This window comes from Sinocyclocheilus grahami, unplaced genomic scaffold (genome assembly GCF_001515645.1).
Source record: "Sinocyclocheilus grahami isolate Dianchi unplaced genomic scaffold, SAMN03320097.WGS_v1.1 scaffold662.1, whole genome shotgun sequence".
NCBI lineage: Eukaryota > Metazoa > Chordata > Actinopteri > Cypriniformes > Cyprinidae > Sinocyclocheilus > Sinocyclocheilus grahami.
In genome coordinates, this window is record NW_015505841.1 from 455,406 (window position 1) to 471,875 (window position 16,470).

The 16,470-nt window shown below is 35.5% G+C and overlaps 1 protein-coding gene across 1 annotated transcript in view; it reads left to right on the plus strand.

Moving 5' to 3' along the window:
* The window catches only part of pappaa (pregnancy-associated plasma protein A, pappalysin 1a), a 129,311-nt gene that overhangs the window by 44,724 nt on the left and 68,117 nt on the right, over positions 1-16,470 (plus strand). The window contains exons 9-11 of the mRNA XM_016242556.1: positions 735-863; positions 2,694-2,785; positions 11,805-12,001. Of these exons, the coding sequence (XP_016098042.1) occupies positions 735-863; positions 2,694-2,785; positions 11,805-12,001 (418 nt within the window). The remainder of the gene's footprint in view (positions 1-734; positions 864-2,693; positions 2,786-11,804; positions 12,002-16,470) is intronic.

Genomic DNA, 16,470 nt, shown 5'->3' on the forward strand with positions numbered 1-16,470 from the left:
AATCGCATGCGATATTTAACGCACATCTTGTCAGAAAGCCGGTTCTGTATTCAGTGGTTTTATCGTGCAGCTCTAATATACACATATCTATGGTCTACACTGGATGTGGCGCGGCACGACATGACAAATCCCCGACAGAAAACTGCTGCTGCGTTCTATTTATGACGTATTGATACAAATTTCAAATGATTTTCAACGGTCGCTTTGTCGCGTCCAGTGTACTAGACAGACTTTAGTTGTTGCGGCGCAGACACGCTGTTACTCAGCTATCGAGAAGAAACAAAGCAACCTCGGCATCCGATCGCAGGCCTTCCACTCCTTGAGTTCTCTCCAGCGCTGGAAAGCTGATCCGATATTTAGACGGGTCCTACTTTTGTTTTTTATCTGCCATCTCTATCTTTCTGTCGCTCGGCTCGCTAATGTCCATCCTGTGCACTGACCGCTCTCTCCTCCACATCATGAGTAGACACGCCCCTTACTGATGATTGGCTATAAGTTTGTTTTGCTACTCGGCCCGAATCAGTTTTCTAAAGCATTACCCCACCTTTAATGTTGATAAAATTTCATTGGCAACAGCCTGTAGTATTCTTACTGATTTAATTAATTAAATAAACACAAGTATTTGACATCAAATAATCAATCACAGAGAGCAAACATCGCCCCTTAATGCAAAAGTACATGTCTAAATTTCCACAAATGTGTGATTTTTTTTTTTTTATGTTGTTTTTCCACAGGGACGTTGAGTATGGTGGGGTTTACACTTACCAGGTCCAAACAATCTCCAGTCGGAGTGTGAGTGAACCGTCACCTCCATTGACACACCACCTTGGAGCGCCATACTGTGGAGATGGTCTCATCCAGAGGTGGGTTTGGATATGTTTCTTAACCAGGAGACCGGGACCCACTAGTGAGCCTCAGCAAACTTCCAAGGGGGCTGCAGGATGACTTTCAATTATTTAAATTATTATTAAAGTAAAAATAAAATAAGGGCCTTCGAATATTGTGTTGCAAAGTGAGGAACCTTTGAGAACTTTAAATGATTAAAATTAATATATTGTTAAAAATATAAGATTTATATAATTAATAGTACATTTAAACAATCTAACTTCATTAAAGGCATAGTTCACCCAAACATGAAAATTCTGTCATTAATTACTCACCGTCTGCCGCATATTCACAACAATACCACAACGCATGCGTGTGGTGCTTCTGACACAGGAGCCAGCATTCTGCTGTAAAAATTTAGTTTTTATATTTATAACATACAGACTAGCCTATAGTTAAGCAAAATAACACGACCAAGAGAGTGTAGTTTTCCCTGAAAACCATGATTTAAAATTTGACATTGATTTTATACAAGATTTCAAACGAGTAGTTAATATACATTTTAGTACAATGTTGTCTATTTTTGCTCGATTTGGTTAACAGAAATACTTCCAAACAAAGATCACAGCAGAACAGTCACGCATCTCTGAGCAAGACAGCAGTTTTTTGTTACTGAATGATTCTGAGTTTTTTAATTTATCATATGATTCATAAAGACTGGCACTTTGCTTCATTCTTGAATGAATCAGCCGTCTGAAGGAATCATTTGAATGAATGACTCAATGATGAACTCATTAAGACAGTCACTTGCTGCCACCTACTGGTGGTTTACTTTCATATTTAAAAGTAGCTTATCTTTGCATTTTTTCTGCAACATTTCATATTTGTATATTTAAAAAAAAATTATAATGTAAAATACCAAGCTTATAACATTATTTATGCTGTTATAATTTTGTATTGTAAATGCATTCCTGATATATTTCAGCTTCATTAAACTGTGTGTAAATGCATCTAAATGCCACTACATCTGCTTCTGTTACTTCTGCAGTGGAAATATCAGTTTTGTTCATACTGATTTCATTTGACTGGTAACAGCCCGATAGCGTTGTCTTATATTAAGTGATGTTATTAATAACATGTAAGAATCTGATATGAAAGATGACACACACATTTAATACAGTTAGGGAAAAATAGACAAAAAATTACCTGGAAAACAATTAAAAAAAATGTTTTGTATGTATGTAGTAACTTTATTCATATAAAACGTAATTTCCCAAAAACAAAATTGTGGCCAGTGAAAATGCTGAGTGGCTAGTAATTTTGGAAAACCACTATAAGTGGCTGGTGAGCAAAACAGTTAACGTCAAGCCCTGATCATTACATATATTGTATTAACATTACAATTAATATTAATATTATTCATAAATAGAACAATCTAACTCCATCAAGGTGTAAACTTAAATCAAAAACTTAAATAAAATGTTACTCTTTCCACTCAACTATGGTTTTTATTGAAGAACATAGTTAAAACGAATTGTGGTTAATTATTTTACCTATATTGACACTCCTGGAATCTTTTCAAATATATTTTGTTATAGTTTGGTTAATATTACATTATATAAGGGGCCTTTGAATATTGTGTTGAGTAGTGGGGGTCAAAAAGGTTGAGAAGCACTGATTTAGAGGATAATCAGATTAACCTTGAGGTTCATCTGTGCTGCCTCAATAAAACATGTTAAAGTTGTTAGAAAATATACTGCCATATCCACACTGCAGGCTTCAGATGTTCATGCTTTTAGCAACACAGATTCATATCCACCAGGGGAAATCATCATAATGTTTATTACATATGCATTGATTTATTTCAGGTCCCAGGGAGAGGAATGTGATGATATGAACACTATGAATGGAGACGGCTGCTCCGGCCACTGCAAGAAGGAGCCGTTTTTTAACTGTATTGGTAAGTGTGGAGTGAAAGCGTAAGTGCATCAGCGGCTCATTACAGCTGTCATCTGTCATACAGCTATGACTGCATGTCAGAAAGTGTGGCACACTTTTAAATGTAGTCACTGCTGTACATCAGTTTTGGTTGATGGTTTTGTGAGATGTGTTATCGTCTCACTCCGAAAAAAGCATCTTTGAGAGCAGCACTTTAGCTGAGATCTTTTGTTCGCTCCCTCCAGAGCCAAAGCTATTTTTTATCACTAGCATTATGGCATCCTTGTAAAATCTGTAACACATTTAATTCAAGACAAACACACTAACAAATTCATGAAGGATGTCTTGGCACCTTCTCCTGCTCTGTAGTATTAATAATACAATGCTTTCCGGTCTCCGTTTTTATGGTCAGAGTCTGAGGAAAGATTAGGTCATTGAAAGACAGCAGTAGGATACTTTTGTTTACTGTTACACACAAATGCAAAGAGCCTCAGAAGTCTAAAATAGACACTTATACTGCTCATGAAATAGACCACATCCATGACACCTATTCAGTGTTCAGCAGATTTGCTTCAAGCTATGTAAAAAAATAATTATGAAAAATAATGCATCATGGTTTCTACAAAAATGTGAAGCAGCACAACTGTTTTCAACATTGACAATACTCAGAAATGTTTTTTTAGCAGAAAATCAGAATGATTTCTGAAGGATCATGTGACACTGAAGACTGGAGTAATGGATGCTGAACATTTAGCTTTGATCACAGCAATAAATTACATTTGAACATATATTCACATAAAAAACAGTTTTTTTAAAAAGTAATATTTCACAGAATTACTGTTTTTACTGAATTTTTGATTAAATAATTGCAGCCATGGTGAGCAGAAGATACTTAGATATTTATTTATTTATTCATTCATTAATTCAGAATATCAGACATTTACACATTATTCTCTGAGAGTTTTTACTATTTGCTGAAGGAATCGCATCTGTGTGGCAGCTTGAAATTTTTGTTTTTATGTGGAACCATCAGGCACCATCATGAATGAAGCATTTGTCTTTCTGACTGTGCAACTGATTGTTTTTATAGCTGCACTCTGCTGAACCAAAATATAGCGTTTGGTTTTTCTTATCTCAATATAGTTTTATCTATGTAAGCGTTAGAATCGAGTTGCCCAGGGAAGGTACAATTGCTCGTCTCATCGTATCTGAGCAGTGTAATGGTGCCATGGGTGCGGTGTGGCGCAGACGTGCGTACATGTATGATTGTAGATTGTGCAGAAGGCCACGTAAACAATAGTTGTGTGTGTGTGAGTGTGTGTTTTTGTCCCCCTCTGCAGCCCCTCGTTTCAACATCAGCAGAGGGGAATGCTGGAATTTATGCAGAGGCTTGAGCCAACTTGGCACTGCAAGCCTTCGTCCTCCTTGCTGGAACCCCTTCCATTGAGAGACAGACAGAAAGACAGACAGAAAGAGAGACAGTCTGTGTCTCTTTATCACTTAACATATACTCATTATCACTATTTTTGGCACTTTCAGCCTTATTCTGTATAGCAGTAAATTTTTTCTTATGCGTTCAACTGACATGACTTGATAGTTCAATTCAGACAGAAAGAGAGACAGTCTGTGTCTCTTTATCACTTAACATATACTCATTATCACTATTTTTGGCACTTTCAGCCTTATTCTGTATAGCAGTTAATTTTTTCTTATGCGTTCAACTGACATGACTTGATAGTTCAATTGGTACAAACACTTGACAATAAGGTCCCATTAGTTAACGTTGGTTAATGTATTACTAACAATGCATGAACTTACAATGAGCAATACCTTTGTTACAGTATTTATTAGTCTTTGTTAACCTTTGTTAAAAATACAACTGCTCATTGTTAATTCATGTTAGCTCAGGTCCATCAAAATATTTTAAATATATGAAATATATAAAACAGTTACTTGTGTATTTATTGATTTGTTTGTTTGTTTATTGTTTTTTTTGTATTAGTAACATTGTAAATAAATGCTTTAAAAGTATTTTTGGTAACACTTTAGTTTAGGGACCAATTCTCACTATTAACTAGTTCCTTATTAGCAAGCATGTTACTAGCATATTGGCTGTTTATTAGTACTTATAAAGCACATATTAATGCCTTATTGCATGACCATATTTTAGATCCCTTAATCCTTAAACCCCATACTTAAACTTAAAGTTGGCATGAAACGGAAGTTGCGATAGTTTTTTCTTCTCTACTGTGACGTATATCCGAGTGAAACGTCATCTGAAATTAGAAAGCGGGACTTGATTTCATCCTTCGGGAATTGATTGGATCGTTGGAAGTTGGGGGCGTTGCTAACAAAATGGAGGCAGATCTGAATTCCAGTTTGCAGTTAGTGGTGGGGGATTTCTTGCCACTGGATTCACAGCCGACCCCCAAGCATGAATAAATGTTTTATTTATTAAGGATGACGATGACGATCAACGGCACAAAACATGCCTAAACAGCACGCGCGCGAGCGAGAGAGAGAGAGAGTCTGCCTGAATGACTGAGCGCGTCCTCCATCAGGTTAAGTCATATTCATGAAAAAAAAATAGTTTGCGATGTCCTAAGAGTAATGTTGTGGTAATATCCTAATATATTTTCAATGTTTAGGGGTAACATACTCCCTCATGACTGGTGTCAGTGCTATAGTCGTTTATCCTAGCGTTTACCCCTCATGTCAATAGCTCCGCCCTTGCGCCATAGCTTGTGACCGGAAGAGAAGATGAGTTGTTTTGAGGGGGAGGGGAGGTTAACGTTTTTGATTAAAGATTACGAGGGCACATGAATTAAAATATATATAATGAAGTGCACAGATAAATTATTTATAATAAAGACCACAGTATTCCATTAAAAAAAAATAAAAAAAAATTTTGATTTCATGGTGACTTTAACAACTACCTTATTAACTATTAATGAGCAGCAAATTAGGAGTTTATTGAGGTAAAACTCATAGATAAGAGTTGATGAGAATTATGGCTCAAACTACATGTGACGAAATTTTAATTGTTAGATTTTTGTGTTAACTAATATAGTTAACAAATTAACTTTATTGTAGTGTTAACATTGAATTATGTTTAAATGTATTTTAAAATGGTTAATTTCTGTCAATTTGTAAATGGCATCTTCCTTAAGTGTATTTTGCATTGCTGTTCTAATTCTTTTTAGGTTCACTACTAATATTCAGTTTTGAATATTCAATATAAAATGCCAGAGAGACAAACAAAAAATACAGAGTAGGAGTGAATGGAGAGACAATGTGGGAGAGAAAATGTGAAAGTGAGTGATTTGAGAATGAGAAATAGTGAGGAGAAAAAGTAAAGGGTAAAACACTTGAATGAAGAACAGCAGCTCCATGGCCTGGAAAATCATCCCAAATATCCCTGAACTCAACAGTACTCCTGTCTCGCTCATGGCCCTGGAAAACCGTATGTGTCTGAAATCTGAAAAATGCTGCCTTCAGAGGTAGGAAGGCATCAAGGCACGTCTGAAACCAATGTTTGCGCAACATCCTGTCTGCAAAGATGCCTTTATCTGGTGGGATTCTGAAGGCAGCACAGATGTATCTAGGGACCAAAATTAACACCCGCAAGCACCAAATTTGAGAAACTTCACTGCAATTGGCTGATAACTTTATTTGGACCTGCAGCATGATTTGAAATATCATTTGAGAAGGACAATCTGACCCTCGCTGATATAAATTTTTTGAACGATACAGAGGAGACATTCAAACCATCTGCAAAATAAAACATCTGTTGCGATTCTGTAGAACTCCATGTGGTGACACATATGTTGAATATTGCTCACATTAGGCCATCAAAGTGAACACTTAAGAAGAAGGATCACAATGTGTCTTCACAGATTTGAATTGGGTCCAGTTTCTCTCAGAAACAGAATTTGGCTCTTCTCTGATGTGATGCTGTGAGTATGACACAGTGACCTGTGGTGTTTGTCCTTAGTATGCAAGGGAAAACTGCCAAATAAACCCATTGACATGGGGACAAAAGCATGTATATATGCATATATATAAGCAATATCACACAAGTAGACATGAGATATGGCTGTATATCAACACGGCTGTGATTCAGCCGTAGGTAATTACAGCGTGCAGATATACAGCCATATCTCACGATCTCACGTCTATGAGGGTGATATTGCGTTTATATAAGACTTCGATGGCACAATTGTGTAAATACATAAATAACAACAACGGGGTGTCTTTAAAATCCTCTTTTGTGCAGAACTACTTCCTTCCGCTATGGATTCAAATCTCAGTTTGACAGTTAAACAGCTGAGCCTAAGCCTCCATCTTTGTCGTACCGTTAATATCCTTTCATCTGTTAAGGGTGATTTCTGATGACAGCGCTGCTCAATGCGTTTGTTCGCTGCGTCAGTCTGTTGTTGAAACTAAAAATAACTTCTAGAGATGCACTGATTGCAATTTTCTTTGCCGATTTCCGATTTTTTGGAAGTGTGCCCTGCCGATACCGATTTTTGCCGATTCTGATTTTCTTTCTAAGAACTATAATTGACAGCATATACAAACAAAAATCTATGCAAATTTCAATGCAAATATTATTTACATAAAATAAATTGTTAAACATTACAATTCCCCCAATTTGGACTAAGTTACAGATTTTCTCTCACTTAAACAACTCTCAAAATAAAGTGCTCTGTGACTGGAAAGAGGAAGAAATAGTTCAAATTCTTACTTTGTTTCAATTAATTCAGTTAGAATACTAAGAAACTGTAGAGTTGTTACCATTCAAATGAAATTAGTATTAACAAACTCTATATTTCCACTGCTGAGGAAACAGAAGCTGCATCTGAAGTGGCATTAGATGCATTTACACAGACAGTTCGATGAAGCTGAGGTACCATAAATGCATTTACACGGCAAAATTTCAAATGCATAACTAATTTTATAAGAATAATGTTTTACATATTTTTTTAAAACACAAATAAATGTTGAAAAAATGCAATGATACTATTAAATATGACTAAACCACCAGTAGGTGGCGGCACATGTCTGTTTTAATGAGTGAGTCATTTATTCATTCATTCAACCGATTAATTCAAACGGCTGATTCATTCAGAAATGAAACACCGCTGTGTGTTGCTCGGAGACACACAACAGTCCTGCTGGGCCTTTAATTGGAACTATTTTCGTCAGCGAAATTTAGCAAAAACAGTCAATATATTGTCTAAAATCGAAGTCACTTAATTTTAACTTCTTGTTTATTGAAATACTATTGTATAAAATCAGTGTCACATTGCAATCATGTTGATATTGATATGCGGGGAAACATCATGGCCGTATAATGTTGCTTACCTAAATCATATTTTGTAAATATATATTTTTTTCTACCGCAGTATGCATCTATACATTTCTGTGAGTCGCTTTGTGTGTACTCTCTCTCAAACACTCACTCAGGCTGTGCAAGCCTCATCTGGCACGACATAAATACATTATCAGTCGCTGTTTACACTGAATTCAATTAAAATTAGAATCATTCTCACGCGAAACGACATGTTTACATGCAACTGTGATTGTGCGCGTGTGGCTGTGACGTCATTGCCAGAGCCGCTGGCAATAAAAGGATCGGCTCGGAATCGGCAAGACGTGAGACTGACTGGCCGATCACCGATCCGTGCCGGTCATGCGAAGAATCGGCCGATTCCGATCAATCACTGGCCGATCAATCGGTGCATCTCTAATAACTTCCATTTATAGCGTTTATTTTTCAGTATAAAAGTCTTTACTGCTGACTCACTCATAATGTCTCTTGTCGCCATCTAATGGCAGAACAATGAAACTAAAATCACCATCATGGAACAAACCGTTTCCCAATGCTAAACACTATTATTAAATACTACTATTATTTATATTTATTGAATAATAGTAGTTATTAAACAACAACAACAACAACAGCCATCATAAAAGTTGCTAGGCAATTCAGTCAAAAGTACAAAGGAAGCACTCTGATATACAGCGTTGAATTTATATAAACATGAGATTTGCCAAAACTATCTTCTCTGGAACAAATAATAGACTAATGAGACCAAAGACTTCCCGTTAGATTTACCTGCAAATAATGATATCTCATGTGTAACCACTACAGAGATATCAGAGCCAGTGGTAAATTCCAGAAGATCTGGATGAGGTGAGGCGCTCTCGGGCGGCTTCATGAGCGATGAACGGCCGCTGACCATCTGGAGCTCACATGTCCAAAAACAGTAATATTTATAAAATGATACTGGATTTAGGCTTCCGCCATGACATTTGCTGTAAGAAGTACCACAAGCAGAGTGATACAATTACAAACGGTGAAACGGCTGTTGGAGTTCTGATATCACTCTAATTTCACACTCTTATCAACCGGATTCTTATCAATCAGATTCGAGGACCAGAAAAAAACTGTTGTATAAATATATATAAAATTGAAAACAGTTTCATGACTAGTAGAATCATTTATGGCTGGTAAATGTTCTGAATTCACTCATCATTGACAAGTGTGGATGTATACTTTGCTGCTTATGATATACAATAATCGTGTGTGTGGTCTTAGAAACACGAACAAGGAAGTAAAATGGAAACTAGACTTTTTTTCATTTTCAGAACTCTTAGTACTTAACTTAACTCCAATAGATTATCAAATCAGTATTTCATACAGAAAGTCAACTCGATTCCTTAAAAAAATAGCCTCTACCTACATTTTTATAAAGTCCAAAAATGAACCTAAACAAGTAATTCACTGCAGTTTCTAGCTGAAATTATCACTAGTGGCAATAAAACACCAACAACTTTAATTCCTGTCCACAGAAATTAGACTTTTACCATAGTGCATGATTTGAAAATTAACACATTTTGCATCACATAACCAGCTCCATATGTTGGCTTTTCTGACGTAGTAAACTTGCTCTGTAGCTCACCTGGTACAACATTGCACTTGTGGAGCACTTGGGTATGAGTCCCTAAAATTATAAAAGAGCTCAAAGCAAGGCATTTATATCTCACATTTGCATTTGTTAACACTATTGTTTAAGGTTTTGTGCATTTATGCATAGAGCATTAACCTTTTAGGGCCATTCACCTGACATTACATTCTGAACTGGCACTATACATACAACAACCATTGCAATAAAACACTGCCAGATTCATATTTGGATATACTTGAACAATTCCTAACCACTCACTTTTCATGAACACTTTTCCCAGTGAGCCTGGGCCGCATACTTTTAATTTAGAGCCATTTCTTCTCATGATGCGTTAAATGTAAAACTTTGAATTTGTACTTTCTTTTACTTTTTATTACATATATTATTGTTATATCCAACTCATCTTAATGGTACTTAAAGATTTTCCAACTGGTTTGATTCTTGTGTTTGTACAGAATCAACATCTGAGTGAATTACTTGAAACATGATATACCAAATATATTAATTATCCTTATAGCAGATCACTCAACCTCGATCCATTGATTGATAGAGTTACAGTACATTGTTACATTGCATACATTTTTGCATTTTAGCCTGGCCTGTAAGAACTTGAGTATAGTAACAGGTATATGCATCATTTATGATAGTTACATTTGAAAGCCATTAAAATAATATTATTGATGGGATATATCAGATTGATTCTTATGTTTATGCATTAAATTAGACTTTTACTTAATGCAATTTAATGTGGGGATTAAACAATAACTGGCAGATCTTCAGGCAATTCAGCTACAGAACCACTTTCTGAAAAAAAAACTCTGCATTACATAACACTGTCAGTATGATAACCACTACATACAAAGCATGTGCGTTTGCTATTTGTTATCAGAATAGACTGATATCATCTTTCTTTCTTTCTTTCTTTCTTTCTTTTTATGGATTTTTAAAGTGATCATATAAACAATAAATAACTGAATAAAGCACAAGAAGAACTCTGTAAGGCCTAATGCAAATATGTGATATTTGGCTGTTTATAATTTATAATTTAGGCATTTTGACAAAAATTTGTACATTTGACTGTTAAAGGAATAGTTTAGCCGAAAATGAAAATTTTGTAATCATCATCATGTACATTCCAAATATTTTGCGAAAGACAACGGGAGCAAATTTAATACATATAATATGCAATTAATTGATCAAATAAATGATTCACAATTTTTTTTTATTTTTTATATTTTGATAAATGCTGCTTTTCATGCTGTTATGTTTTCAAGTTGTATTGATAGCAAACTTAAGTTGCAATACTGTCTCTATCATTTACAGTAGATTTCCAGATTGCAGAATTAGTATCTGATATATTTACATTGACATTACGTTTAGTCATTTAGCAGACGCTTTTATCCAAAGTGACTTACACATGAGGACAATGGAAGCAATCAAAATCAACAAAAGAGCAATGATATACAAGTGCTATAACAAGTCTCAGTTAGCTTAACGCAGTACACGTAGCAAGGGTTTTTAAAATAATATAATAAATAAAAAGAAAACAGATAGAATAGAAAAATAATAGAGCAAGCTAATGTTAGAGGTCTTTTTTGCTTTTGTTAATTGTATAATAATTGAAAATATATATATTTTTAAAGAAAACAAGCAGCAAATAAATATAGTGCAAGTCTAAAAGGGACAATTTGTATTATTTTTTTTAAGAATAGAATTAGAATAGTGAGTGCTAGAGTTAGAGGGTCAAATAAAGAATATATTTGATATACACATTAAAGATATTGCCCCTTCTTTTTTCAGCTTGTACCATGGCTAACTTCTTTTGAAAGTCTGGTTAAGGCACTTTTAATTTTGAATAGTTTGTGGCTTGACAAGCTATAATTTCAAAGCAACTTCCCAAACTGTATAATATATTCAGAGAAAATACACATACTACAATGTCTGCAGTACTTTTTTTTCTGGAACCTTTATTACAAAATGTAGATTTAATGTTTGTAGAATTTATGTGATGCTAACATGACTGTCTCTCTCTGTTTTTCCCAAACACAAACACGCACTTGTGCTCAGATGAGCCCAGTATGTGCTACTATTATGACGGCGATGGAGTCTGTGAAGACTTTGAGCGGGAGACGAGTGTGAAGGATTGTGGCCTGTACACGCCGAATGGTTTTCTGGACCAGTGGGCCACCTCAGTGGAAGTGTCCCATGAAGAGAGGCTCTACTGTCCAGCTGACGTGGCTGCTGGATATCCTGCTATTACTAAGGTTAGTGTCCCGCTAGATTCAGCCTTAGATACATTCACACATACAGCGATATAGGTTGCCTAGTGGGGGTTTCAGCTTGATTAGTGTAAGTTGTATTATGAGGCAAATCATTTCAACTCGCTGTAGTCATTGCATCACATCACTGTGCATTTTGTACTGCTCAACTTTGTATTGCTGACATTCGCTCATGTCACCTCAAACAAAGAACTCTCTTTGAAAATGAATGGTTTCTGGTCACTTTGTCGTAATAAACTGTCATTGGTGTAAATTACCTTTAGACACTTTGCACATTTCTGGACCAGACACAGTCTATTCACCTAATATTTGAGCAATGTTGCTCAGCAAAAACCTTTTCAATTTGACAAGCTGTAATACTATTGGCTGACTTGATGCAAAACATGCCATCTTTACCAGTCCAAAATTGTTGTTTAGAGGTTCGTGTGACACTGACGTGAAATCAGACTTAATTTGCCCGGATGGAAGGCATAATTACACTGTATACACAATGTATTTAATATATTATATATTGTTTGTTTTGTGTACAAAATGGTCTGGTTTTAAAGCTAGTCTTAAGCCATATTAACTCTATTTAACCCTGACATATAATATTAAAATTTTTATTTATTTTGTAATAAATTAACAGTGTATTGAACAAAGATTATATATATATATATACACACACAGTGCCTTGCGAAAGTATTTATACCCCTTCATTTATTTCACGTTTTGTTATGTTGCAGCCTTATGTTAAACTGCTTTAAATTACTTTTTTAAAATTAATTTTTTATTGAAATCATTACTTAGCTGAAGCACCTTAACAGCCTCAAGTCTTTTTGGGTATGATGCGACAAGCTTTGCTCATCAGCATTTGGCAATTATCTGCCATTCTTCTCCTCGCCTCTTCACCTCTCAAGCTCTGTCAGGTTGGATGGGGCAGATGCACATTTTCAAGGCAAGGCAAGTTTATTTATATAGCACATTTCGTACACAATGGTAATTCAAAGTGCTTTACATAAAATACATTAAAATAATCATAAAAAATAATAATCACAAAAATAAAGCAAGGAATTTAAAAACTCTGAAGATGATTTAAAAATTTATTTAAAAGGAATTTAAGACAGTTAAAAATAAAAAATTATTATACATACATAAAACACAGTGCAATCAATTCGGACATCGCACAGTGCTCATTCAATAAATTCACAGCTAAACAGATGAGTTTTGAGTCTAGATTTGAATGTGACTAATGTTTTAGCACATCTGATCTCTTCTGGAAGCTGATTCTAACTGCGGGCGGCAAAATAGCTAAAAGTAGATTCCCCTTGTTTTGTGTGAACCCTTGATATTTCTAACTTACTCGATCCTAATGATCTGAGTGGTCTGTTAGGTTTATATTCAGTGAGCATATCTGCAATGCATTTAGGTCCTAGGCCATTGGGTGATTTATAAACGAGTAAAAGTACTTTAAAATCAATCCTAAATGTAACTGGAAGCCAGTGTAAGGACCTGAGGACTGGTGTGATAGTCAGAATCCTGGCAGCAGCATTCTGGATGAGCTGCAGATGGAGATTCTAGAGATTTTCAGGTTTCTCCAGAAATATTTGATTGGGTTCAAGGCCAGGATGTGGCTTGGCCACTCAAGGACATTCACAGAGTTGTCTATAAGCCACTCTTGCTGTGTGTTTAGGTTCATTGTCCTGTTGGAAAGTAAATGCTCTGGATTAGGTTTTCATTAAGGCTATCTCAATATTTTGGTTCACTGAGCTTTTCTTCTTCTCTGACGAGTTCCTCAGTCCCTGCCGCTGAAAAGCAGCCCCACAGCATGAGGCTGTGACAAGCACACTTTACTTTTTGGATGGTACTCTGCAGGTGATGAGCAGAGCTGGTTTCCTTCAAACATTATGCTTGGAATTGAGGCTCATCAAACCAGAGAATATTGTTTCTCACAGTCTAAGGGTCCTTTGGGTGCTTTTTTTGCAAATTTCAAGTGGGTTTTTGTGTGTCTTCACTGAGGAGAATATTGAGTCTGGCCACACCGACATAAAGCCCAGATCGGTGGAGTGTTGCAGTGATGTTTGTCCTTCTGTAGGTTTCTCCCATCTGCATATTTGATCATGGAGCTCAACTAGAGTGACCATTAGTATCTTGGTCACCAGTCTAGACAAGGCCCTTCTCCATCAGTTGCTCAGTTTGGCCAGGAGGCCACCTCTAGGAAGAGTTCTAGTTGTTTCAAACGTCTTCCGTTATGGATAATGAAGGCTACATAATTCTGTGAACCTTCAATGAAGCAGATTTTTTTCTGAACTCTTCCCCAGATGTGTGGATTGACGCAAACCTGTTCCTGAGCTCTACAGGCAGTTCTTTTGACCTCAGGGCTTGGTTTTTGCTCTGATATGCCTTTTATCAAGATGTGTGTGCCATTCCAAATCATACCAATTCAATCTACAAGCAATATGAATGCTCCTGAGCTAAATTTCAACTGTCCCAGATAAGGGTTTGAATACATATGCAATGGAATGATTTAAGTGTTTTTATTTTTAATAAATTTGCAAAGATGTTAAAAAAACCTTTTTTTTTTTTTGCTTTGCCATTATGGTGTATGGAGTGTAGAATGATGTGGTTAAAAAAAAGTAATTTAAAGCAATTTACCATAAGGAAGCAACATAACAAAACATGAAAAATGAAGGGGCATGAATACTTTCGCAAGGCACTGTATATATATATACACAGGGCCTAAAACTAACTTTTTGCCACACCTGTCAATGGCCGGTAATCTGATAAAATTTACCGGCCCATATTTTTTTTTACCGGTCATGAAACTCTTTTAGCAAAAACAGGCAGTTATTACTACTAAAATGACAACACATATTTACAATGTTTTTAATTTTTTTTTCTTTACTTACAAGAAGAAAAAAAAATAGATTTATCTTTTTTTTTGTCCCTAAAGAAACTTTGAGGTTCTCGTCCTTTGCATGTTTTCAGCAAACGAAGCAGGCCATCGTGTTACGCCTGTTTCACACATACTCCGTTTGCAGTGCATATGTGGTGCGTATTTTTTTTTTCCACAACCATATTAACGGATTAAAGCAGGTCTATTCAATTAGTTATTTAATTTGAGGGGTGGATTATCGAACTGAAAATTTGAAGGGGCCCAAGGGGGTGGGGGCCATCCCGATCTCTTTCTGGGGGGACCTATAAAATTTGAAATTAAATTTAAAACTAAAATCTATAAAAGGTTAACATTAGTGCTATCTGTCAATCGATTAAAACAATATTAATCACACATTTTTCAGTAATTAATCATAATTTCACATTGAACCTCCAAATTAATGTAGAAACAACATCAAGACAGTATATTTTAAATGTTTTTAATGGCATATATTTACTAAGTAGCCTATTATTAATGAAGTATTGACTTAACGTATTGAACTATTAAATTAACATTTAATAAGCCCTGAAATATTAAATGATTTTAAAACAATCTTCACATAAACTATAAATTGTATATGCATAAACTATACAGAATAATCTTTATTCAAGCTACAAAAGTTAATCAGTGACTAGAGCAGTCATGATTTCTCTTTTTATTTTGTTCTTTGATTTACGTCAATGACATATTTCAGCAGGTTTTACTTTAAAAGCAGTGCTCTTTAAAACCTGATGCACATGACGCGGATCTGACACATATCCTATTTTCTCCAAACTCTTTAAGGTAATTTAAGACTTTATAACTCATGTAAGACTACGTTTACGAGGTAACTCGCCAAAATATGTATTTTGACATAATTGTGTGTTTTCGTCCATTGAAGCGCTACTGTGCGCTGCCTAAAGCAGCTCAGCGTATGTGTACAGCCAAACGAGCACCGTTTAGGCAGCGTAACCCCAGGTGTGTGTCGCCACATTCTCAGGTTATGAAGAATAAAGAAGAGAAAAGTTAATCTTCCTAAAAGAAGCAGCAATATCTTCTCAGGTAAAAGTTATTAGAACCACGTCTAGGGACAAGAGCCATCACACTGCTCTGACCTTATCAGCTCGTTTGTATCCAATTTTGATTAGCTGTTGTTGCTTACAGAAAAGCTAATAACGATGATCTTGCCTTTGGAAAATATTATTTTATTCGCTTATGTCAGAAACAGAAAATCTCTTTAAAAACTGGTTGTTGTTCTCACTACATTGCATTGTTATATTTTGTAAAAGTTTTACCCACCAACTGGCGACTGACACTGACTACGTTTACATGGACATCAGTAATCAAATTATTTACCTTATTCTAAATAAGCCAATTTTATAATTATGGTGTTTACATGAGTTGCTTTTAGAATATTCCTTTCATGTTATAGTACATAGTTCGATTAATGGCACACGTCATTACGTTCCCTCTGAAATTTCACGTATAAACATATAGTTCGTCTTCATGATGATGCCATTGTAAGGATGGTTTTCCTACGGTGGTTCAGGCTGTAGGATTG